At 50.0% G+C, this 23644-nt stretch overlaps 1 protein-coding gene across 1 annotated transcript in view; it reads right to left on the reverse strand.

The window, feature by feature from the left end:
• Positions 1-23644, reverse strand: part of WLS (Wnt ligand secretion mediator) — a 104106-nt gene that overhangs the window by 21471 nt on the left and 58991 nt on the right. Inside the window, exons 3-9 of the mRNA XM_053590961.1 lie at positions 14898-15022; positions 10377-10538; positions 8904-9040; positions 5571-5739; positions 3367-3464; positions 2964-3027; positions 1001-1144 (exon numbers count right to left, since the gene is read on the reverse strand). Coding sequence (XP_053446936.1) covers positions 1001-1144; positions 2964-3027; positions 3367-3464; positions 5571-5739; positions 8904-9040; positions 10377-10538; positions 14898-15022 — 899 coding nt within the window. The remainder of the gene's footprint in view (positions 1-1000; positions 1145-2963; positions 3028-3366; positions 3465-5570; positions 5740-8903; positions 9041-10376; positions 10539-14897; positions 15023-23644) is intronic.

Below are 23644 nucleotides of genomic sequence, written 5' to 3' on the forward strand. Positions count from 1 at the left end.
CCCACTGAGAGTCTGGAAATCGGGTCACCTGGGCTGAACCCCTCAGTTTTCAGGGTGATTATGGGAGAGGAAGCCTTGCTGAAAGCCTCAGCCCAAATGCCAAATCCGAATCCTACCACAGCCAGACCCCACCTAGGGGGCACCTGCGTTGCACTGCAGAGCTGAAGGCCCTGCCGGACCAGCTTACTCCTTCCTGAGAATGGAAACATACGTGAGGTCCGACAATGACGTTCACAAACTCGACTTAGAAAATGTGCTTCATGCCTCCCTGCTGAGTGTCACTACCGTCACCTTCACAGTGCTCCCCTTGCGAAGGTCCACACCTCATCCACTACCTAGTGCCTAGTCTACACTTGAAAGCACTTTTTCTGGGATGAATTCCCAAACTTAATTATTAGGCCTCATATTACAACGGCTTTTTTTTTTTTGTAGATACAGAGTCTCACTTTGTCACCCTTGGTAGAGTGCCGTGGCATCTCACAGCAGCAACCTCCAACACCTGGGCTTAGGCGATTCTGTTCCCTCAGTCTTCTGAGTAGCTGGGACGACAGGCGCCTGCCACAGTGCCTGGCTATTTTTTTTTGTTGCAGTTTGGCTGGGGCTGGGTTTGAACTCACCACCCTCGATATAGGAGGCCAGCGCCCTACCCACTGAGCCACAGGCACCACCCAACAACAGCTTTGATGGTAATTCCAGATAAAGAGTTCCAACATCAAATGTGACCATAGTGGCATTTGGCAATGAGGTATGTGGCACTTTTTCTAAGATGAGTTTGCAAACTTAATTGACCTTGTATACCACAGAGAACGCCAAGATGTAGACAGGACATCTAAATGCTTCTCACAGTACGATTTAGCCTCTAATTCTGCCAAGAGATCCTACGTGTGAATTTTTCACGTGTATCTGAAAGCAAAGTCTTCAGTCTCCAGGGTGTGTGGGTCTGCACGTCACGTCGGGCAGACGTCAGCCCCAGCCGCGGAGGAGCGAGGCCTGTGCTCACCTCGTAGTGCAGCCGCCGCACCTTGCTCATGGCCGGCAGGCTGGACTGCTTCCCGCTGATGTTCCGGAACACCTGGAACACCATGAAGCACAGGAACAGAAAGTAGAGGCAGAGGCAGATCCCAGCCACGATGATGAAGGCCATCTGTGCGTCCAGTCAAGGAAAGGCTGGCCAGCCTGCACATGCGCCGAGGCACCAACCACTCTTCCAGCTCTGCTGGCAAATACTCATTTGCTCTCTACTATTTAGAAACTGTTCAGGGGGCACAATGTGAAAACCTGGCATTCTAATGCCAGTGTCAGGCTTCCTGACACAGCAGTCCCAGGGGTGGTCTTCAAAACTGCTCTCTAAGCCAAGTAAGAAGAAAGATGGTATCTTGCTTAATAGAAATCAGAATCTGCCTTTTTACCACATCACCCGGAGATTCACATGCACAACACATTTGGAGAGTGCTGATACAGTTAGTACATGTAGGTGCTCCATGTGGCTCAGGTGAAGGGTCACTGAAGGGTTTAATCCCAGTGCCTGGCCCCGCCCCCACACGTGGAGTCGGATTTTCCCACACCAGGACCCCAAGGGTGACCATGTTGGGAAGCCACCGGCTCGTCCACAGATTTTCCCAGGACTGGGATGCCCTGGCCTGGTGAGGAGGGGCACGTAGGGGACGCAACAGCCCCAGGTGTCAGGGCCTGTGTCCAGGGCAGCCAAGGCTGCTTGCAATCTTTGATCACTGCAGAAAATTGTGTCCAACGGAACAGGGACCAGAAGGACACTTGGCACAGGAGGTAGGGGTCCTGGGGACCCATCCGTGAGGCTGAGACCCAGCACTGGAGCCCAATGTGAGAACAACCAAGCCCTGGGGCAGCAGGAGCTGGCTCGGAAGGCAGGTGACCTGACTCCGACTCCCTTCTATTGCAAAAACTCTACCCCAAACTGCTTATTAAAAAAAAAAAAAATTAGTATGAACTCAGCATGTGTATTTCATTAAATAATACATTGAATTCAGTTTCTCCTATAACCAGCAGTGCCCAGGAGTGAAGGGAACGTGGGTATTTGCTGAAGGACTTGGAGTTTTATTTGCTTCCCTGGGCCTCCACCCTCCATAACGCAAAAGGGCTGAGTGAGACTTAACAGCACACACGCCCCCTCGATGTGCGCCTGACGGTTTCTGGTGGGTGGGGTGGGAGGCAGGAACGGACTGCTGCCCGGCATGCGCTCAGAGCTCCTGTGACACGGAGACGCTGATCTGAGCATCGTGCTGGCCGCACAGAGCACGCTCACCAGCGCGTGCCATGGCACAGCCCCTGACACAGAGCACTCACCAGGCTTTCCTCCCCACTCCAGGGGAGTCTTTTTCTCTCAGAACATTTAACATATTATTCAGGAAGATAAAATATTCAAATCTAGCATCCAAAAAGGGATAAGCTACGACTGTCACTTCTGCTTCACGAGGATGATTCATACAGAGTTTCGGCCAACCAACCGGGAGCCACAGCAACTTCTCTGGAAATAACCACTTAGCCTCTCTCCACTCGGCCTCAGAACTGGAGAGCAGCAGCCCGGCAGAATGGCACACCAAGGTCACTGTGAGAAGCCACACACAGGCGGCTCCAGAAACAGGCTCTCCCTGGAGGCCCAGAGACGAGTCTCCTTGGCTGGGGAGAGCAGCCAGCCATGCTCCTGCCGGCAGTGAACAGTGGGTAACAGGGAATCTAGACAGGCCTCAGTGAGACCTCACCCTCACTTCTCTGCCGTGGGGATGAGTCACGGCCCTTTTAACGCTGCCTGCTTGAAAGCAAGCAGTAATTCTCATTATTTGCCTTAACTGTGCTGTTATCATTAACCTAAGGACCAAAGCTCTGGCTGAGCACACGTGGAGCCCATCAGCAGTCTCAGAAAATGATCTTGGGGACTGGGCGGCTGGGGGAAGAAATAAAATCCCCAGCCCATCAAGGAAGGATACAGCCAGCTCGGTCCCCACATCTGTAGTCCAGATGCTGTAGAATGGATTAGTGAGCTGCACACCTCTGCAGAGAGAATAAGACACAGTTAACACAAAGGCAAGGGGAGTGTCCTCGCTACATGTTCACAGCTCTGCAGCTGGAGGGCAGGGTCTGTATTTAGGCTGAGAAACACCATGGAAGAAAGACCTCAACAAGTACAGCTCATAGAATATGATCAGCCCAAACATTTCGCAACTTCCGACAGCTGTGCCTTTGACTGACTCCGGTCCTTGTCTGAGGATGTGGCCACGTCCAAGGCCTTCATCCTTGAGGTTCCCGACCACTGTTCTCCTTTACAGACACTCCTTTTAAGCGATGGCCTGGACACGGCAATGCACGTGTCACTCAGGGGCACCTGCTCACCTCTCACACATGTCAAATACGAAGAGGCAGAAAGAGCCGACGGCTATGGGACCGACTTGCTTCCAATACCCTGCAATGTGGTTCCGCTCGTGCTGATCCTGGGGAAACAGAATTGAGAAGGGAAACCAAGGCAGGAAGAGAGCAAAGCAATTCTGTGAGTGAGTCCATTCATTCAGACAACGCTGCCAACCACCTTGGGGTTATGAAGCCCTGTCCTGGATTCTGGGCACACCAGGATGAAGATGACAAAAATCCCTGCTCTTTAAGCACCCATTTCTGCTAGGGGACAAACAGACCATCACAAAGCCGACCTGCGAGGGCCCTAATGGAGTTAAGAACAGAACACTGTGGGGACATTAAGAAAGGCCCCAGGCCCTGGGCAGGGAAGTTCCGTGGTCCACAAAATGAGTCTTTTAGAAAATAATTCCAACGTGGCTTTAAACGTACATTTATAAAGGTGGAGGGATCCCCAGAGGACAAAATAAAGACATTAAAGCATTTAGAAGTGTCAAGTGTTCCAAATCTCTTATGGTTAAAAAATAGAAGTCTTTTCTCCCTATCTTCATTAAAGTCAAGAGTAATTCCTCCTGGCAGATAAAGACACCGAGAGAAAATAGAGGAATGCTGAGTTAGAAAAGGGGGAAAATGAAAGATGTGTCCTGGCCTCCGGGCAGGGACCCTGGGGGGACAGGCCACGCCAGCCAGCTCTGGACGGTCACCCTGGCTGTCCTTCTGCCCTTCCACTCCACATCCCTGCTGCTGTGGCCTCATTCTCAGATGTCTCTGCCACGGGACCCTCCCACAGAAGGACCCCCTGTACAGCTCTCTCCCCTCCTACTGCTTTCCTGGGAGGGCTGCAAGGCTTCAAAGGTCTGGTTTTCATGATCCAATAGTAATGGAATTTAAAAAGTATCCACTCTACTATGAGGCCACGTGCCCACTGTGAGGACCAAGTTCCAGCTTGCAGATCATCTTAGCCACAACAAGATGACAGCACCTTTTTAATTTTTGTCCATGGTATCCTCAATCCTGTTGAAATAAGATGTGCTGTCCATGTAAACGGATGAGGCCAGGAAGGTCGGTATTTCAGGGGCAGGGGGATTGCTGGGCCACCCGGACAAACTACCAGCTAGAAAGAGGCCCTGGCAGTTAAGCTTGTCTTGGGGATGAGACCAGCAGGGCTTCAGAGCCTCCTTCACATTAGAACACATGGGTTTACCTGCTCCTTTGTAAGTCACTCACATTCTCATTGGCTCTCACAAAACCCCATACATCAGGCCTTTAAACCTCATTTTATCCATGAGGGACCTGAGATTCAGTGTGATGATGTCACTTGCCAAAGACCACTCAGCTAGTCAGTGGGTGGCAAGGCAGGAATGTGGCCCCAGAGCGCCACCTGTAACACCGGAGTGCCACCTGTAACACGGGAGCGCCACCTGTAACCCCGGAGCACCACCTGTAACCCTAGAGCGCCACCTGTGACCTCCTGAGTGCCACCTGTAACCCCAGAGCGCCACCTGTAACCCCGGAGCACCACCTGTAACCCTAGAGCGCCACCTGTGACCTCCTGAGTGCCACCTGTGACCCCAGAGCGCCACCTGTGACCTCCTGAGTGCCACCTGTAACCCCAGAGCGCCACCTGTAACCCCAGAGCGCCACCTGTGACCTCCTGAGTGCCACCTGTAACCCCAGAGCGCCACCTGTAACCCCAGAGCGCCACCTGTGACCTCCTGAGTGCCACCTGTAACCCCAGAGCGCCACCTGTGACCTCCTGAGTGCCACCTGTGACCCCAGAGCGCCACCTGTGACCTCCTGAGTGCCACCTGTAACCCCAGAGCGCCACCTGTGACCTCCTGAGTGCCACCTGTAACCCCAGAGCGCCACCTGTGACCTCCTGAGTGCCACCTGTAACCCCAGAGCGCCACCTGTAACCCCGGAGCACCACCTGTGACCCCAGAGCGCCACCTGTGACCTCCTGAGTGCCACCTGTGACCCCAGAGCGCCACCTGTGACCTCCTGAGTGCCACCTGTAACCCCAGAGCGCCACCTGTGACCTCCTGAGTGCCACCTGTGACCCCAGAGCGCCACCTGTGACCTCCTGTGTATTCTGCTTCACCCTCTGCTGATGGGAGCCAAGGCTGGTGTCAGCTCAGCGTCCCCACAGGGCGGCTGTGAGTGGACGTCCGCCCCTCCCGGGCTCTTACCATCATGTGCTCTCCGCAAAAGATGATCCAGAAGGACAGAAGCATCGCGTAGAAGATGCCCTGCCGGATGTCAGCGAACAGCAGCGTCCAGGTCCACTCAAACCCGATGGAAAACCACTCCACGGGGATGTTGATAAAGGTCATGGAAATGCCAAGGGCAAAGATGACTCTGACAGCGAGAAAATATCAGGGAAGCCACTTCATCATCTGGGAGGCAGAGCTTCAAAAAATCCTCTCGACTCAGTTTGGAGAATGGAGATGTTAGTTACTGGGAGTGAAGCTATGTGATGAATTTCTCGCTCACATCCTAATAAGTTTCCACACAGAGACATAGAATGTGCCATTTAGTCGGCAGGATAAACAAGTCTGGCATTTTCCACATCTGAACCCGACCTCCTGGGGCCATTTTCTTTATTTTGGTGCCACCTCACAAGACCTTCTGACCACATGTCTGTCCCTCGGCCTTCTCAAAGAAACCTCAGTGAGTATAAATGTCTTCTCTTAATGGCGTTGTCATCAACCCTACCACTGCAAACACTCATTATTGGGGCACCCTCAGCAAGTAGGAGTTATACAAGAATATTCATTTCAATAATAAATGACTCCAAACACATTTGAAATGTAAATTCTTTTAGTTGCTTATTCAGCTTTTATCTTGCTTTGCCCCATTACACTACTCACTTCCACTTCTCTGTTAAAATCTCGGGGGTTTTTTGAGACAGATGAGGAGTCTCACTCTGTCACTCTGGGTAGAGCACCATGGCATCATCATAGCTCACTCTATTTTTAATAGACATGGGGTCTCACTCTTGCTCAGGCTGGTTTCAAACTCCTGAGCTCTGGCAATCCACCCACATTGGCCTCCCAGAGTGCAGGGAGCACATTAGAGGTGTGAGCCACCACACCCAGCTGTTAAAATACCATTTTCATGCCACTGATGAAGCCATACTTTCCCCCACATCCATGGAAAACATATGTTCTTTCAGCATAAGCCACAGACACTGAAATGAACAGGATGGGTTCTGTCACCCATGGAGATGCACTTGGGGGGGGAGTCAGACAAAGAGGCAGTTCGAGTAGAGTCTGATAAGCCCTGTTCCATGAGCACAAAAGCGCGGAAGGCTGCTGCTGTGCTCTGGCTTTGATGGAGGCAGAAACTGAGCTGAACTGGGAGTTGCGCCTTCGCAGGTGGGAAGGGTGTTCTGAGCAAGGGGCAGAGCCTGGATGGGCGCACAGAGGCCAGTGAGAGCCTGGTATGTCCAGGGATCTGCATGGAGCACATCTTGGGAAACAGGACTTAAGACTGGAGATGTAACAAGGGTCGGCCTGGAGAAGAACTTGCCTCTGCCATCAGAGAATTTAGAATCTGTCTTGAAGAATCCGTGGACTAACACGACCCATTCATTCATTCCACAGACATTTATTAAGCTACTACTTTGTGCAGTCGCTGTTTGAGGTGCTGGGGAGTGACGGATTCTGCTGTCATGATGGGACGAGGGGCAGGGCAGGGAAAGATAATAAATGTTATGGAGAACAGTAATCTAGGCAAGAGAATGGAGAGTGACAAGGGTGTGACTTTACAGAAGGTGGACAGGAAAAAGCCTCTGAGATAAGAGAGACTAGAACAAGGCCTGAAGGAAATGAGAAATTGAGCCACAAAGACATCTGGGAAAGACATGTCAGATGACCAGAAGAGAAGTGCGAAGGCCCTGGGGTGGGGTCGGGCCAGATGTGTCTGAACACTGTCCAGATGTGTCTGAGCATTGTCCAGTGTCTGGTGGGTGGCAGAGAGGACAGGAGATAAGATCTGAAGTCACTAAGGGGTGGGGACATGCAGCCTTCTGAGCTCGTTTGTCCTTTTTTAAGCACCAAAGGAAGCAGAAAAGCTTCACCTTTCTCTGCTGTACCCCTTTTTAGCAAAAGGATTTGTTATATAAAACTTGGATTCAGTCAAAGGCCGCACTCAAGGAGCAGGAAGACCATGTGTCTCCTGAAGGCTGCAGGTTCCCCCACCCTGGAGGCCGCAGAAAAGAACAGGCAAGGAGAGCGCTGTGCGCAAAGCGCCAGGGCCTGATTCACTCTTGAAAGCCAGCGCTCGGCTGCCTTGTGCACAGACTGCGGGGAGAACAGGATGGGAGCAGGGCGGGCAGCTGAGAGGCTGTTTCCAATAACCCAGCTGGGAACCTGGGGTGGGTTACTTAGAGGAGGGGGTGGCAGTAAAAATAATGAGACTTCCTGGTGGGGGAAGGAGAGGTCTGGAAGAGGAGGAGTCAGCTGCGTTTCCAACCTGAGACCTGGCAGGATGGCGTTGCCCTTTATTACAGCGGGGCACCTGGGAGGGAACAGGTTTGAGGGGCAGGAAGTCCAGGGCTGCTCTTTGGCCATGTTACGTTCATTTTAGATGCCAGTGAAGATGTTAAGTAAATGTTAAGTAAACAGCTGGAATATTTGGTTCTCGGGTTGGGAGAGGCTGAGGCTGGGGATACAAATGAAGAGTCACAGAGAGTGGATGAGCTTTAAGACCACGAGGCTCAGTGAGAGCCCCCAGGGCCGCACGGCAAATAAAGGGAAGAGGCCGACAGCCTGATCCTGGGCTCTGGAAAGGCAGAAGGGAGCTGGGCTGGAGACTGGGCGAAGTCAGCAGAGGGAAAAAGAGTGGGCAGAGGACTCTCCAAGACGAGAAAGTCCCAAGGCTGGTGACAGTCAGGACAGAGGACTGAAAAGTGCCCTTTGGATTGGAGAGGGAAGGTCCTTGGTGATCCCGTGAAGACCAGTTTTATTGGCATTGTGGGAAGAATCCAGACTAGAATGGACTCAAGGGAGAACAGAGGAGAAGACCTGTGGACGAGATTTTTGAGAAGTCTCGCTGTAAAAAGAGGAGCAGAAAGGGGGTGTGCAGCTTCCAGGGGACACTGGAAAAGGGAGAGTTTTGTCTAGGACGGGAGACGGTCGAGCGTGTCTGTACGTCAGTGGAAGCACGCAGCAGGAAGGAAGGGAGAGGCCGTGCTGCGGAGGGGAGGCCTGTGTCTGCAGGAACACTGTCTTTGGGAAGCCGGAAGGGATGGCTTCATCAGGGCAGCCCCCCACAACTGCCAAGGAGAAGTATTGATTCTGACTGTGGGGAGGGGAGCGAAGACAGGAGGATGGACCAGAAAGGAGAGGGGCAGAGCTGCAGGGTTTAATCCCAGTTTGCAGGAAAAAAGGAGATTGGGAGGACCCTGGTCAGACCGCTGCCCATGTGTGCCACAGCCCGACTGCTTGAGCCAGACCCCAGCAGAGCCAGGAATGTGGGAAGCCAGAGTCCCCTCTGGGCATGCGGAGACCAGCTCTTACTTTTCCAGGAGCACAGGGGGTCGGGACATCCTGGTGATCCTCCTCCAGTACCACACCATGACGATGAAGATGCTGGGTGTGAGGAAGGTCTTCATGGCGAACCACACCTTGGTGAAGCCTCCGTTTTGGTGGATCCCCTAGACAGAGGCCAGTGGGAATGCTGGAGGTGAGCAGAGCGTAGCGTCACTTCCCCACCAAGTGCTTGCTGAGGAGTGGTCAGCAGAGAGCTGGTCTGCCAGGCTCTGGTATTCCCAGCACACATGCCCCCACACTGCAGCAACACAGATCAAAAGGTTTAGAAACAAGAGGAGCCTGCTCGCTGCGAGGGACGTGAGACCAGGAGGCAGAGAGGGCAGTGCGCGCACAGCAGTGGTGCTCACGTGCTGGGGTCTGGGAGAAGCGCTGGAGGCAGCTTCACTTTTCCAGCAGACCTGCCTCAGACTCGACAATGTTTAAGCTAATAATGCTTAAAGGCACACCTTAGAGGTACAGATTTACAGGGCATACTGGAAGCCTGGTGTCCCCTCAGCTACTGCCCCACAGAAAGCCACATTTGAGGTAGAGCCAGAAATTTTCGGCAAAAGCAGAGAGAACCTTCTGTGTTTCCATACCCTTCTCAGCTCTCTAATCCCCCTTTGAGGCCCGAGTCAGACAAATGTCGTCTACCTGGGGCTGTTGGGGTGTTTTCTCCGTGCTAAGGAAGTGATTACGAACATAAACAGAGATTTTCCTGCAAGGTTTTCATTGAAAAGTTGTGATGGGTAAAAGTATCAAGGTAAGTCTACAAGATAAAATCAAAGCAGTATTGGGAAGCGTATTTATAGTAAATTCACCATTTATGTTCTGTATACCATAAAGTGAAGAAAGCAGGCAATAAAAGTCAGTTCAGTATGGTCCCTGGTTTTTTTTGGAAGGGAACCCTCACACACGACATACACCTAGGAAAAGCCTGGAGGAGATACGTGCAGCCTCAGCAGCCGCGGTCACCGTGGATGGTGGGTATTACAGGTAACGTTGTGTTTGTCTATATCTTTACCTACACTGTGTAATTTTCTACAATAAATGCTTATCTACCTTTCTCCCAATTAAACAAATAAAATGGAAAGAACCTAAAACACCACTGTGCCCTTCACCATCTGTGCTTGCAAGGTGCAGCCTGTGAGAAGGGAGATGTCCTTTGATCTTGGCACTATTCATTACGCAATTATGGCCATAATGTTATAATGATTGTAAGTGATTTTAAGCCCACTTAAAATCCTAAATGGGTGCAATAAATGCATTATTTTCAATTTTTGTAATCTTTCCAACAAATGAATTCACTCTGCAATCTCAGCCGTACTGGGTATGAAATTATTCCCATTTCTCAGGTCAGACGAGTAGAGCTCAAGCTGCCGGGAGGGAGACGGAGCTCCTTTCCAAATCACACGCCCAGAGCCAGCCTGCCTGGCCGCTGGATCGGTTTCCTTCACTTACCACAAACCGAATGTCCTTGATTTCTCCAATGCCCACGTTGATTTTTTTCTTTTCATTCACGGGCAGCCGGATGTTTAAAAGGTAAAACTTATGAGCCACAGACCCGATTTCCATGAAAGGAAGGACATCGCACTCATAGTATCGGCCCTCATGCTCAGCAGTCTGGAAGAAGGACACACGGTTTGAGGCAGGATCGCTGTTTCCAACAGGCTGTGTCTGTATTCATTTCCCTGGACTCATAGCACCAATTTTTAAAATCTAGCATTTATGTATGACTTATTTAAGATTATTATGACGGTACGGATGAAGTGACATTGTTTGCCCCTACATTGTGCCCATTAAGTGCTCAGTCCCTAGACTTGAGTTTAGTTGTTTTCCTCTCATGTGGGTGTGTAGTCCTTTATCTATTGGTTTCATATTAGTATTGAGTACATTGGATATTTGAAAAAGCTATTATTTAAAGATACACCCTAGAGGTACAGGTTATAGGGCACATCACCCCAGCCCTAAAAAAAACCAAAACACAAAGAAAGAAAAGAAAAAAGAAAAAAAATCAGCCATAATCAAGGTAGAACCAGAGATTTTTTTGGTGAAAAGCAGATATACCTTCAATGACTTAACACCACTCAGGACTATACTATTCTTCAGAGCCTCACATATGAGCCTGGTTTATAGGGACAGGAGAGATTTTATTTGCGGTGTGTTGTTGGAGGCCTCTAAGGTTCCGTGGAACAGTCAACTTCTCAAATGTTTGGGCAGAAGCTTCTGCTGAACTTCATTATTCTCTTTGATGAGGGAGAATTATTTTCATGGTTTGGGCCTGAAGAGGCAGCTACAAGGAACTGAAAATACCTTCTTTTTGTTGACTTGATAGGAACAGACATAACCCAAGGAGCCCTTGGAATTTGCAGAGGACAGACAGGGAGGAAGGGTGGTGAGGAGATTGTCCGCCAGAGAAACTCACCCAGAATGTCCTGCCTCCAAAGCCTCCTAACTGCCCAATAGGCAAGAAAGCAGAAAGAAGCAGAAATCCAAATTAAATAAAAATGTAGCCCAGTTTCTGGAAAGGGTCTTGAGCTTCCTTCTAAACAATTTAAGAGGTGCTGCCCAGCACACGGGGTGGGAGACTGGAAAGCAGGGCTCCTTACCGACAGTCAGAGCTTCAGCGCAATGACCAGACGTGTGCACAGGGAGAGGACACACCTGGCGGAGCGGCAGGCTGACCCCTGGCCTGGGGCTCCCGCTCACCTCTGCCCTTCTCCCTGGGTGGCAGATACAGCTGACGGCCATTTTCACTAGACACCACCAGGCGATTGAGGTGGCATGTGGCGTTGAAACAGTCTCTGCAGAAGGAATTCTGCTTCTGGTTCAAACCTCACTGCAGGGTGGACGAGGCTTCCTGTGCAGACGGTTTGTCTCCCACCTACTCTTTCTCTCTTATGCTTACGAAACAGGGCTGGGATTAGGGTTCTCCTGGGACCTCTGAAATAGCGTGCAGGCTTGAGTTCACCCTCAGATTTAGCTTCAGTGTGGAGGCTGATTACCCTCTGTGGTAACAACAAGAGGACAGTTTTCTAAGGTGTTATAAATAAAATAATTCAGAGTCTTGATTTATTTAGAGGAAGTGAGGCTCTGAATGGGAAGGGAACAAAACCACCATCTGGTGGGTGTCTTGCTCAAGGTCCCAAAAGCAGGAGCAGAACTGGGACGAGGACAAGGGCCCCCTGAGTCCAGGCGAACCACATGGCTTCCGCCCAGGGATGAGGCTGGGCAGTGGGGCAGGAAGAAAGGGGTGCCATCGCCTCAGTCACGCCAAGACGCAGGCACCTGCCGTGATGGAGAGTCCAGGCCAGCAGGCTATGACTCTAGTCCTGACCTTGTCCCTGCAGGGTATCTTGGGATACCCTGCCTCATGTGGCCTCAGTTTCCCCCTAAGTCAAGTGAGAATGTGAAATGAGATGGTCTCTGGGGTCACTTCCAATTTCCTGCCATGGGTTTCTGGGTGTCCCACACTTCTCTGTCTATAGAGAGGGTGACACCGCCGCCCATGAGGCCATTTGTTTACCTAAGTTCAACAAATTTAGAGAGACCCACACTGCCTTGTAGGATCCCGGCCTGGCCCATGTCTCAGAGACAAATTCACTGTATCCTGTCCAGGTATTTTTTTTTTTTTTTTTTAAACACACTGAAGTTCTGCCTCTGCCAGTATTTAGGGCATTTAAGAAGAAAAATTCCTCTTTCTCTCCCTCCTTCCCCCACTCCCCTCAGTCCTCCCCCAGCTTCAGCGTGAGACTGGCTAATTAGGACAAATTACAGCAGGTGGCAACTTGACTTTCTTTTTTTTTAACTTCACAATCCACCCGGGACTAAAAAGCTTTAAAGCAATTTCTCATTTAATCTTCAGACTGAAGACTAAATTTCACTGCAATCAAAAAGCACAGACTTGATGATTCATTTCCTTCACACCTTTGCAGGTTTAATATCTTTCTTGAAAGGGATCAACACATTCTAAAGATAATTAAGCAGCCGTCATTAAGAAGCAGTTGCAGCAAACATCCCTCCCCTGGCCCTGCTGCTGGGCGCCCTCTGCCTGGGAGTCAGGTGTCCCCTTTTCTGGAGATGAAATTCTGTATCCAAAAGCCCTCTAGTTTGGGTGTTCAATGAGTCTCCCCTCTCAAAGACGCAATCAACGTGAAGCAACAGCAAGAAGGGTTTTAATTAATTTCCTCCATTGCCTACAAAGATCTTAGAGTGTTGGCTGGTCCTCTCTCCCAGGTCCTGTGGCTTCTCTTTGCCAATTGTATTTGTGGCTTTGGTGGGGGCGGGAGGAGGCCCTTTCTGTGGCACTCAGCAGAGGGTCTTAGGCGGTGGCTCTCAAACTTTATCGAGCTTAAGGCCTGAATTGAAGGCCTGTTAAAATACAGACCCACTGGTCCTGCCCATGAAATTGTGATTCAGTAGTTTCAGGCTGTGACCTGGGAATCTGTAATTCCTACAAGCTCTCGGGTAGCACTGATGATGTTGGTCCTCAGACCAGACTTTCTGTAGCTCTAGTCTGGACCCTGGCGGCTGCAGTCAGTAGGTGTTCAGGGTGTAGGGTGTAATGGCCACAAGCCTCAGTTTGCCCTGATGTCCTGGTAGACACCTGGTTAACATCCCCTTTGACTCCCAAGTACATCTCAGACAAGACGTTACATTAGAAGGCCATCCTGCCTACACTCATCTGGTCCTTACAAAGATTCCAAGGTAGGTGTTATTTCTGCATCTTGCAGAAAGGAAACTGAAGCTTGAATGGATTATGTAAGTGCCTCTGAGGTCACAGTCAGCGACACAGCGTACACAGCCAGGCACGCTTCCTACATGTCCACGCCTCTCACGCCTGCTGCTGGGTGAGGCTGCCCACCCAGCACCCACTTCTTTAGGAAGGGTAGATAAGGCTGGCACAGTGCTCAGAGGCTCCAACCTGACATTCCTTCTATTTCACAGGAAACCCTAGCTTTGCCCAAAGGAAAAGTTAGGAGAGGCCAGTGGTAGGAGAGAAAAGGAGCAAAAATCATTCCAAGCATTACAGAGCTGTCCAGATCCTTCAAGGGGCAACTAATACGAAGCTGTCATGTGAGAAAAGTGCAATCAAGAGTGTGCCCAGGGGGGGACCTGGAGCTGAGAACATTCCCGCCCCAGCAGGGACCCTGAGATCACCTAATTAGTGGAGCCCCAGGCCAACACCCCGAGGAGGTGAACAACAGTAACTCTGGCTCTACCTCACCTTCACTGAGACTTTGAGAAGTGGGGAGGGATGTGTGTGTGTACGAGTGGCACCTGCCATTTGAAAAGGCCCCGTTCACACCACCCAGTTCCACCTCCTCTGGGGATCAGAGTCAATCCCTGGGTGTTAATTTATGAGGCATCTAAGGCCTTGACCCATGGGAAATGCCCCCTGACCCCCCACACTCTCAGTGCAGGGCAGTGATGTCCCTCCACTGTGGGGCTGAGTGAGTATTCCTGGAAAAACTAGAAAAGGAGGAGTCCTCATCATGGGTAAGACGACAGGGGGTCCTCAACGAAGACTCCCTCTCATCCTTCCTCAGTCCTGTGCTGGCCCGTGGTCTTCACGGGACACTGCTGGCCTCCTCACTCACATTTGAATTCTTACACACAGATGCCTGAGGAACTGGGATACAGATACAAATTTTGATGCAACAGGGGCATATTCTCACCCTCAAAATAACTTAGAATGTTGTTCTCCAAATAGTTTCAGCTATTTTATATTCAACTCATTGTTTTATGGAGAGAAACAAGTAAACGATTTCAAATAGACATTCCTTCTTCCTCTGTTCTTTCCTCCTTTGTTAGGACATGAAATCTCCACAGTGCTCTTCTCCCTGCTCAGAGGGTAATGACCAGCCTTCGCTGGTCATGGATGCAAAGAAAGAAGGCACACATGTGAAGTGTAAGCAGATCTTCCCACTTACTTGGGAACCAAATAAAAACTCCATCAACTTAGGAATCCAGGCGTTGTACCTTGGGAGATGGGAAGGTGCACTTGAGTTTCCGGGGTACTCTCTCGTGGGCCATCTCAGTCCACTCAGCAAACATGTCATCACGGTAGGCCAAGGAGACATCCATGGAAACTTCTGCATTTTCTCCTACAAGAGAAAATGCACAATTCAGAAATGGCTTTGGAAAGATACCTTGGAAATAGTTCAAGAAATTCCTACAGGCTCTGCCATAGAAACCAACAGATGAGATGTCTTAGTTCCTATCGAATTCCAAACCTGAAGACCCCAAAGCCATAGACAAAAGTCTCGGCCGAATGCTCAGGCCCTCCCAAAACCCCTCACCAGAAAGTCAACGGCTTCCACTTGAATCAGACCTGGGAGACTCACACCTTCTCAGGCAGCTCACGTGGTCAGGTTCCGACACACGGTCACCACTTCTCCTGTAACTTGCACTACACGCCCAGAAGAGGCACATGGAGAATGAGGCTCTTCCTACTTCCACAAAAAGTGCCTACGGTGCTTGAGAACCAGACCTCATGGCTGTGTTGTTTCTCCTCTCTGATAAACAGGACCACATCTCTCAACCACCCCTCTGATGTGAGTCACATCCTTTTCGAACTCTCTGAACACACTCTGGTCTGAAAGTTACTCCTAAAAGTTCTCAAATATAGGATCTACTACTTCCCTAAAACTCAAAACCTCTCCATGCTGTAGACAAAGTTAACGTAAGAGGCATAAAGTTTTTCCAAAAGTAAGGACTTGTCCGCAGATAAGAACATAATAATGAACGTGTAATTGTGTGAATGAGTGCTCACACGTACGTCCATATCAGTTAGGACCATGAACGAGCTCGACTCACAGAACTCTTCAGAAGATTAGATTAATGAACATGGCATTGCTTACTTTATCCGTGTTGTACAGATGAGACGTGGGGCATGTTTAGGAACAGAGAGATCTTAATGAGGAACAACAACAAAAAAGCCAAACTGCAGTTCCAAAAATCGAAGAGTCACCTACCACCAGGGCTATAAAAATGGGCTCTATTTTAGGCCTAGGCTATTCAGTATGTCTCAAAATCTGGGCAGCTGAGTTCGCCCATCTGAAAAGTAATACATGCTTTGGTATTATCCAGGGTGTGATAAGGCTTAAAGAAAGTCCAGATGGTGAAAACACAGCATGCTGCCTAGTGTGCAGTAGGCACTTAATAAATGTCTACTGAAGCTGAACACACACAAGTTATAAGTGGAAAAAAGATAATGACTACGTGAAAAATGAGGGCTTTCTATCCACTGGTCTAGTGTGTCTTAAAGCTGATAAATTCCTCATTCTTGGAGGAAATCCAAGAGGAAGAGATGATACCAGGAAGGAGGATTTGAGGCCACTCCCAAGTCGACAACCCTCCATGAGCAGCGCCCACTGTGTTATTATCACCGTAGTCCACTACCTGCCTGCACCGACCACTCCTGAGCTTTACCTGATTTTCACAGACTGGACAGGACCCTCATGTACGTGTCAGCACAGCAGGCTGGGTTTCTCTTGCTGACCACCTCTGTGGGTTGACCAGTTTGCTACAGTCTTGGGTGGTCAACTTACAGAGGTTCTACTGCATTTAAATCCTCAGTCTCACATGGGAATTAGCCACGTGTTTCTCTCATCTTCCTTCTGAAATTCCACAAAAGAAGGCAGTAAAGAAAAACAAAACATACTAAGTCATCAGAGGGAAAAACTGCAGAGACGACCAGACCGGAGATCACAATGGTTGTTTACAGATGAGCAGTAGTTGAAGTAAAGTTTCCTGACAGCTGCAGCCTGAACTCCCACGAGGAAATATTCTGGAAAACTGACAGAACCTAAGCTGCTCAGAATTTGAAAGGACCAGGGTTTGCAGAAGGCAGGGTGAAGCACGGCCCATACGGTAGGTGACAGGGTCAAGGTGTGCACACAGAATGCTGGGCCCTCAGATCTCCCACATCCTCCCATCTCTGCACAGTCCAGGGAGAGACTCTGGCCTTGAGGACACCAGGCTGTACAGAGACCCAGGGTTGGACACCAGGAAATGCAAGAGTCTACAGAAGAAACCAAGCAAAGCCCTGACTTGGCAGCTGCAACAGAGTCTGCCCACGCCCTTGGCCAGGGACCAGGCTGGCTGCCGCTGTTCCCACTTAGCAGCCCTGGAGGTCAACAGGAAGAAGGGCCAGAGCTCCCCTCCGGGGAGGCACCAAGGTACATCCCTTTCCCTTCTGACACTAGGGTTAGAAACTGGGACTTTTAGCTATGTTGAAGGAGCACTTGGAGAAACACAGGACTCTAGAGTACAAATCTGAAAGGTAAGAAGGTTATTAGCTCACAGGCCAGGAGCCCCTCAGAGCCCCTGGGTTCAGAGCAGCACTGGCCTTGGACACAGGCAGGAGGGGCCCTGGATCTGGGTCCCGCACTTCTAAAGAGTCCTGCTCCATCTGTTACAGCTGTTCCCTTCCCTACAGGACAGGAAGACCTTCACATTAAGGGGGAGCGCACACCCAAGCCCACCCACACCCCATTTCTAGACCACACTCTAGGAATGCAGGACCCCAGAACACTCTCCCAGACAGCTGTGATCCTGCTTCCAAGGCCTATGTGGCCTCTTCCCCAGATCTGGCCTCCCAAGAGCAACTAGGCAACCACTTGTGCATCTTGGGTGGTCAGGAGTGGTCAAGAGGCTGCTATTTGTAGGAAGACACGGACAGAGCTTGAGCTTGGAGGTTGGGATTTCCACACACAGCACACAAGGCCCCTCTCTGCATGGAACAGAGCCAGGGAGGGGAGGAAAAGGGGTGGAGAGGCCACACGTCTGGCCAGTCATACTGGGGCACAGAATTCCAAGGCGTCCACAAACCCCAGATTCCAACTTGGCCTTCTAATTAATTACGAAGATGAATTTGCCATAATCAGAGAACACACTTGGCTTAACAGTTTGTTGCCTGATTTATCACTGGGGATGGTAGGGGGCCGGGAGGGAGAGGGCTTCACTGGTACTCTTGTGCTGTTAGGGGCTGGCCTGGCTCAGAGCAGGGGCCACGGGGAGGGAAGGCCAGGTAGGCTCACCTGCTGCCCTGGCCAAGCTTTAATACTTAGGTCATCTGTTGAGGATCCTCCAAGGAAAAAACTATTTTAAAATGTGGCATTAAAAACAAAAATTGTAAACACTATTTTAATGTACAGTTACTCCATTAAATGGAAGCACAGAATCCCTCCGCACCGCCAAGTACACTGGACAGTTCCTTTGACGGAGGACGTGTACATCCACAGATGCTGAGTGACTTGCATCAAGCACACCACTGGGTGTCGCAACATGAGGCAGGTGAGTATTTTGAAATTGTTTTAAAAGACAGTCATCTTTTTTGCACTGCTTAAAGCAAACTGGCTAACCTGTCCAGTCACACAGTATGAGTCCGCCATGTCTTTAAGGAGAGCAGTGGGTCTCCCTCGTCAGACACCAGCACAGGCCAGCACTCTCCCCTTCACCCCTCACGCCCATCCTAGGAGAAAAGCTATACAAACTGTCCAAGAATACACGGCCAGTACACGGCAGACGGGGACTTCAGCCTCACCCCCCCCCAGCATCCCAGGGCCCCCCTATTCTCTAACTTTGTTGGTAGAAAACAGTAGAATTCAAAAGAAATACACTGGCTGAATCAAGAAGGTTTTGTGAAAATTAGCCACTCAACTCGGACCCAACACCCTTCCAAGCTTTCTAAAGGGTAGAAATGTGCTGTGTTTCTAAAAGGCTGCAAGTATGGCTCATAATAATATCTAGAATTCTCTCATCTGAGCTTTGAGCAGAACTGCTGAAATCAATACAGCATCATTTCATAAATCTGACCAGAGCAGCATGGTGAGGGTTAAAGAGAACTGGACTGAAATCTGGGAGCTCGGAGCTTCTATCATGTTTCTTCCCAACTATACGTGGGGTCACAGACAGGTGGGGTCACAGACAGCCGGGGTGGCCCGGGCAGCCAGCCCTGGCTGAAGGAGGCAGCCGCTGTGAGCCCCAGTCAGGTGGTAGCACAGGTGCATCTTACAAGAACTTTTCTCTTTTTTTCAAGAGAAGCCAGAAATTCCGGTTTTTATAAAACATCTCCCAGTTTTTAAATGTCAATAACGAATTCGTGAAAAACAAAAATGAAAATCTCTGCACAGGTCGGGCAGTGAGCGTCAGGACACCTGCCACACCTAATCTCTTCAGCACCACTGCTGCCCTCCCACTTCACATGAAGTGAAGTTCTTCCTGAAGCTTCCTGTTAGTGGTCATTAATTTACACAGCACCTGCTATCTGTCCTCGCACATCTCCACCTCCATTCCTCTGCACCTGAGGCAGAGGCGGCATCACTCGGGTATGAGGCGCAGGCCACACCCAGAAAGCCAACCGCAGACGCCCCAGCAGGCTTCTCCGGCCTCACGGCTGTCGTCACACAGCATTTCTCCATCTCTCGTGCAGCATATAAAAGACAGAGGCCACAGGATGACGGGCCTGTTCAAGGGACGCCCTTGTCTCCCTCACCTGACCCCCCTACCCTCCCACCACCATGGATCTCAGGGTCCTTGCCTGTGAGAACAGGACTTACCTCTTAGGATTTTGTTATCCTTATATTAGTACCTGCATGAAAAACACTTAGGATGGAGCAGAAAAAGGGTGAGCTATTGTTGTAATTTTACTAGGGAAGTGAACTACCTTTCATTCACATTACCAGGTTTCAGGCACAGGGAGCTTCCCACCATCAACCCTAACCCAAACCTGAGTCACAAAACTTAGAAAGCGTCTTGCAGAGGAACACAGCAAAGCTGTGAGTTGGCCTCTGAATCACTTTTTCTTTTTCCTTCAATGGACCCAGAAATAAAGTTCAGCTTTAATGACTATGTTGCATTTAATAAAACACTGGTTTTGTGACTCCTGGGATACTGCATGGGTAATACTTCCCCTCCACCCCTACCCCCCAGGGATCGTGAAGGTGAAGAATCCAGTTTGAACTCCTGGGGAGAGAGGCAGAAAGGCCAGGCTACGTTTGGCACTGGAGAACCTTCCCTATAAAACAAGGACACTGGTCATACCCGTTCCATGGGGCACAGAGGCAAGGTACGAGCATAAGACATTTATAGACTTGAGGTTAATCCATGGTTTCCCACACCTATAACCAGACTGGCAGCTTTGGTGTAGAAGCCCAAAGGTCCTACAGGCCAGCCAAAATATAGCAGACATATTTTGGCTGGGTAGAGAATTCATTCAGAATACTGGGAAGGGAAGTGGGGAAGGGCCCTGTGGCTTCCAGCCCATCACGAAAGCCCATGCTCCAGGGGCCTGGAGGAGCAGACCCAGGCTGAAAGCATCACAGCAGGCAGAAAGCCCCAGGCCTGTCCACTCTGGAATACACCAAATGATCACATCTGGGGAAGTCCTTCTCTCCCTAGTTACACTGCGAGGCTCTGCCTGAGAGAAGCAGTGGTGAGTCAGTTTTCCTGCATACAGGTGAGCATTGAAGAAAGAACAAGTCTCTTCTATGAGCCAGAAATGATGGGGGACAACTAGCTAGGAAGCGGTCCAGCACTCCCGAGAAATCCAGGACAGGTGGGCTCAATGGTTCACGCCTGTAATCTCAGCACTTTGGGAGACTGAGGCAGGAGGATCCTTGAGCTCAGGAGTTCAAGACCAGCAAGAATGAGACTCCATCTCTATGAAAAATAGAAAAATTAGTAGGAGTCATGGTGGGTGCCTATAGACCCAGCTACTCGGGAGGCTGAGGCAGGAGGATCACTTGAGCCCAGGACTTTGAGGTTGCTGTGAGCTGTGATGCTGCCACAGCACCCTAGCCTGGGCAACAGAGTGAGACTTTGTTGAAAAAGAAAAAGAAACCAAAGCCAGGGCAGCTGCTCAAGGTAAGAATGGCTTCTGTTGGAGTGTGAAGTGATAAAAGGCCAAACGGAGGTTCCTTGAGGAAGTTCCCAGGATGCCTTTCACCTACACTTTATACCCTCTCTATATTTAAAATGGGTATTTGCTAGCCAGGATATCATGAAGAACACAAGTTTGAGGACTAAAGGGTCCTAGTTTTGAATTCTGCCTTTATGTCTTCTGGCTGAGCAACCTTCAATGAGTCTCAGTTTCTCCCTTGGCAAGATGGAAACAGTCGAGCCTCCTTCCTAAGGCTGGGGACCACCTTGCACGTCTCAGGCACTTAAAAATGCAAGTTCTCTTGGGCGGCACCTATGGCTCAAAGGAGTAGGGCGCCGGCCTCATATTCCAGAGGTGGTGGGTTCAAACCCAGCCCCAGCCAAAACTGCAAAAAAAAAAAAAAAGCATCCCTTTCCATCCAGTCCCAGTGGACCACTTAACTGGAAGGGAGGGAGATAGGGAGAGAGAAGTTACATGAGAGGAATTAAAGAATTATTTTATGATTGTCAAAAGTTTTTGGTCCCTGGGGATACCTTGATTCTCCCAGGCTCTTACCCTGGGAAAAAAACTAAAGAGGTTTCAAAATTCTCTTATGCATTCCGACATTCCATAGGGGAGATGCCAGGCACCAGGGTTTGTTTGGGTAACCTCAGAAAGAGGCCACGCCAACCAGCCTCCTCTCAGTCCCAGCAGACATGTAATCTGGGTTTGTTTATACCGACATTCCTGACCCAATCAAAACCTCTCTGACCTGGCTTGTATTTTTCTTGACGCTTTCAATTAACAAAATAACAAAACCGACCCTGTCCTGTATCCGTGGTTAGGTTTGGCAAAAATGGACTCAGCTAATTATAAATTTGGCCCTGGCTTTTTTCTCAGGATGCCCTACAGGCCTGGGCGTGAGCAGTTATAAAAATGAATGAGAGCAATTATTTCACAAAGCAGCCTAACAGTTCAGCTCACATCACCTCTCTTGTCTTTCCACATCACCTCAAGCATTGATATCCTGCAGAGGCATTCTCAGCATGTGAGAAGATGCATTTCTAAACATTGTCGAAATGGTCCCTTGTTGTCCTCTGCTACATTGTCACCTGGTTTAAGCCACATGTCCAGGAAATATGACTGAGACCAGGGAACACTTAGCTCACAACATTCAGGTCCTTTGTCATCTTCATATAGAACACCGGTTGTCAACCTGTGGGTTGCGACCCTTTTGTAACAATGAAAATACATCCTGGGAGGTGCCTGTGGCTCAAAGGGGTAGGGCGCTGGCCCCATATGCCAGATGGTGGTGGGTTCAAACCCAGTCCCGCCCCCCCCAAAAAAAAAAAAGAAAATACATCCTGCATATCAGATATTTACATTACCAGATGGTGGTGGGTTCAAACCCAGTCCCGCCCAAAAAAAAAAAAAAAGAAAATACATCCTGCATATCAGATATTTACATTACGATTCATAACAGTCGCAAAATTACTTATGAAGTAGCAACAAAAATAATTTTATGGTTGGGGGTCTCCACAACATGAAGAATTGTATTAAAGGGTCATGGTATTAGGAGGCATTAGGAAGGTTGAGAACCACTGCTCTAGAAAACCTCCACTAATCCCTACTATAGCTGTCCTACCACTGCTGAAAGGCCACAGGTTGGAGAAGCAAGTGACTGGGGACACACCAGTCCTTTTGTAAGTCAACAAGCCTGAAGTACCACAGATGGGGGGCAACTGTCTCCACTGGGGTTCCCCAGGCCAGAGAAGTGCTCTTTTCTTTTCTAGCTAGCACACTCTCCTGAGAGATTTCATCCTGTCTGGGACCTGAGTCAGCCCCTCTAGTCCTGATTTCCCCTGAGTTTCAAATCTGCACGTCCACTTCCCGCTGATGGCTCATCTTCCACGGTTCTGAAAGCCAGACCTCCAGTGGGCTCAGTGCTCTCTGCTGGGGTCTTGCAGATTTATCACAGTCCCTTCACTGTCACTCCTCTTGTTCAGGCCAATACCATCTCCAGCCTCCATGACTCAAACACTTGCCCCGTTCTGGTCTAATTTTCACACTGCAGCCAGAGATGATTTCTAAACTACTTTTGGTGCCATTATACTGAGGAGTCAAAAGTCGAAAGTCCCTAAGTGGACGGCAGGCTAAGATCCTGCTTAGCACGTGAGCCCTTCCCTCCCCTTCCACCCAGCCTGGCCACCTGGACACAGCCCTATCCCCTCTAGCCCTAGAGACAGTCGGGCAACCTGGGCTCACAGCCCACCTTGGCCTCTCCAAGCTGCGCAGTATCGGCCAGGTGTATGAGTCTCTACCTATAAAACAAAGTTAGTAGTGATGCTCATCTCCTGCGGTTGTGAGGAGTACATGGGATATTGTGTGCCCAGCGCTCAGCACAGGCCTGGCATACAGTAAGCACTGTGTAAATGCTGGCTGCGCTGGCAAGGCTGCCACTTGCTGCCCTCGGGGTTTCTCCAGCACACCCCAAAGGGCTTCTTCACATCTGCGCTGTAGACATCCTCTCCCCTGTAAACAGGCCCCCTGTAGACATCCCCCCCCCCAGTCCCAGACTGACTCCTCCTCACCCTCTCGAATTCCATGCAGATCACCTTACTTCACTCACAAAACTCAACGCAGCAGCACCCCTAACACCGACCCACTGCACTGCTCCTAACCTGAGTAACCGCCCACATCTCTGTCTCTGTAGACTCCTTTTTAGACTGGAGGTTCCCAAAGCCAGGGGCTGCCTCGGTCTTGTTCAGGGCTGGGTCGCCCTCTCTTCACACCTCAGATACTCATTATATAGTCACCAAATAATGATTCCCCCCATTCTTTCTCCAAATTCGCTTTGTCACTC

The sequence above is a fragment of the Nycticebus coucang genome, chromosome 5, assembly GCF_027406575.1.
Source record: "Nycticebus coucang isolate mNycCou1 chromosome 5, mNycCou1.pri, whole genome shotgun sequence".
Taxonomy (NCBI): domain Eukaryota; kingdom Metazoa; phylum Chordata; class Mammalia; order Primates; family Lorisidae; genus Nycticebus; species Nycticebus coucang.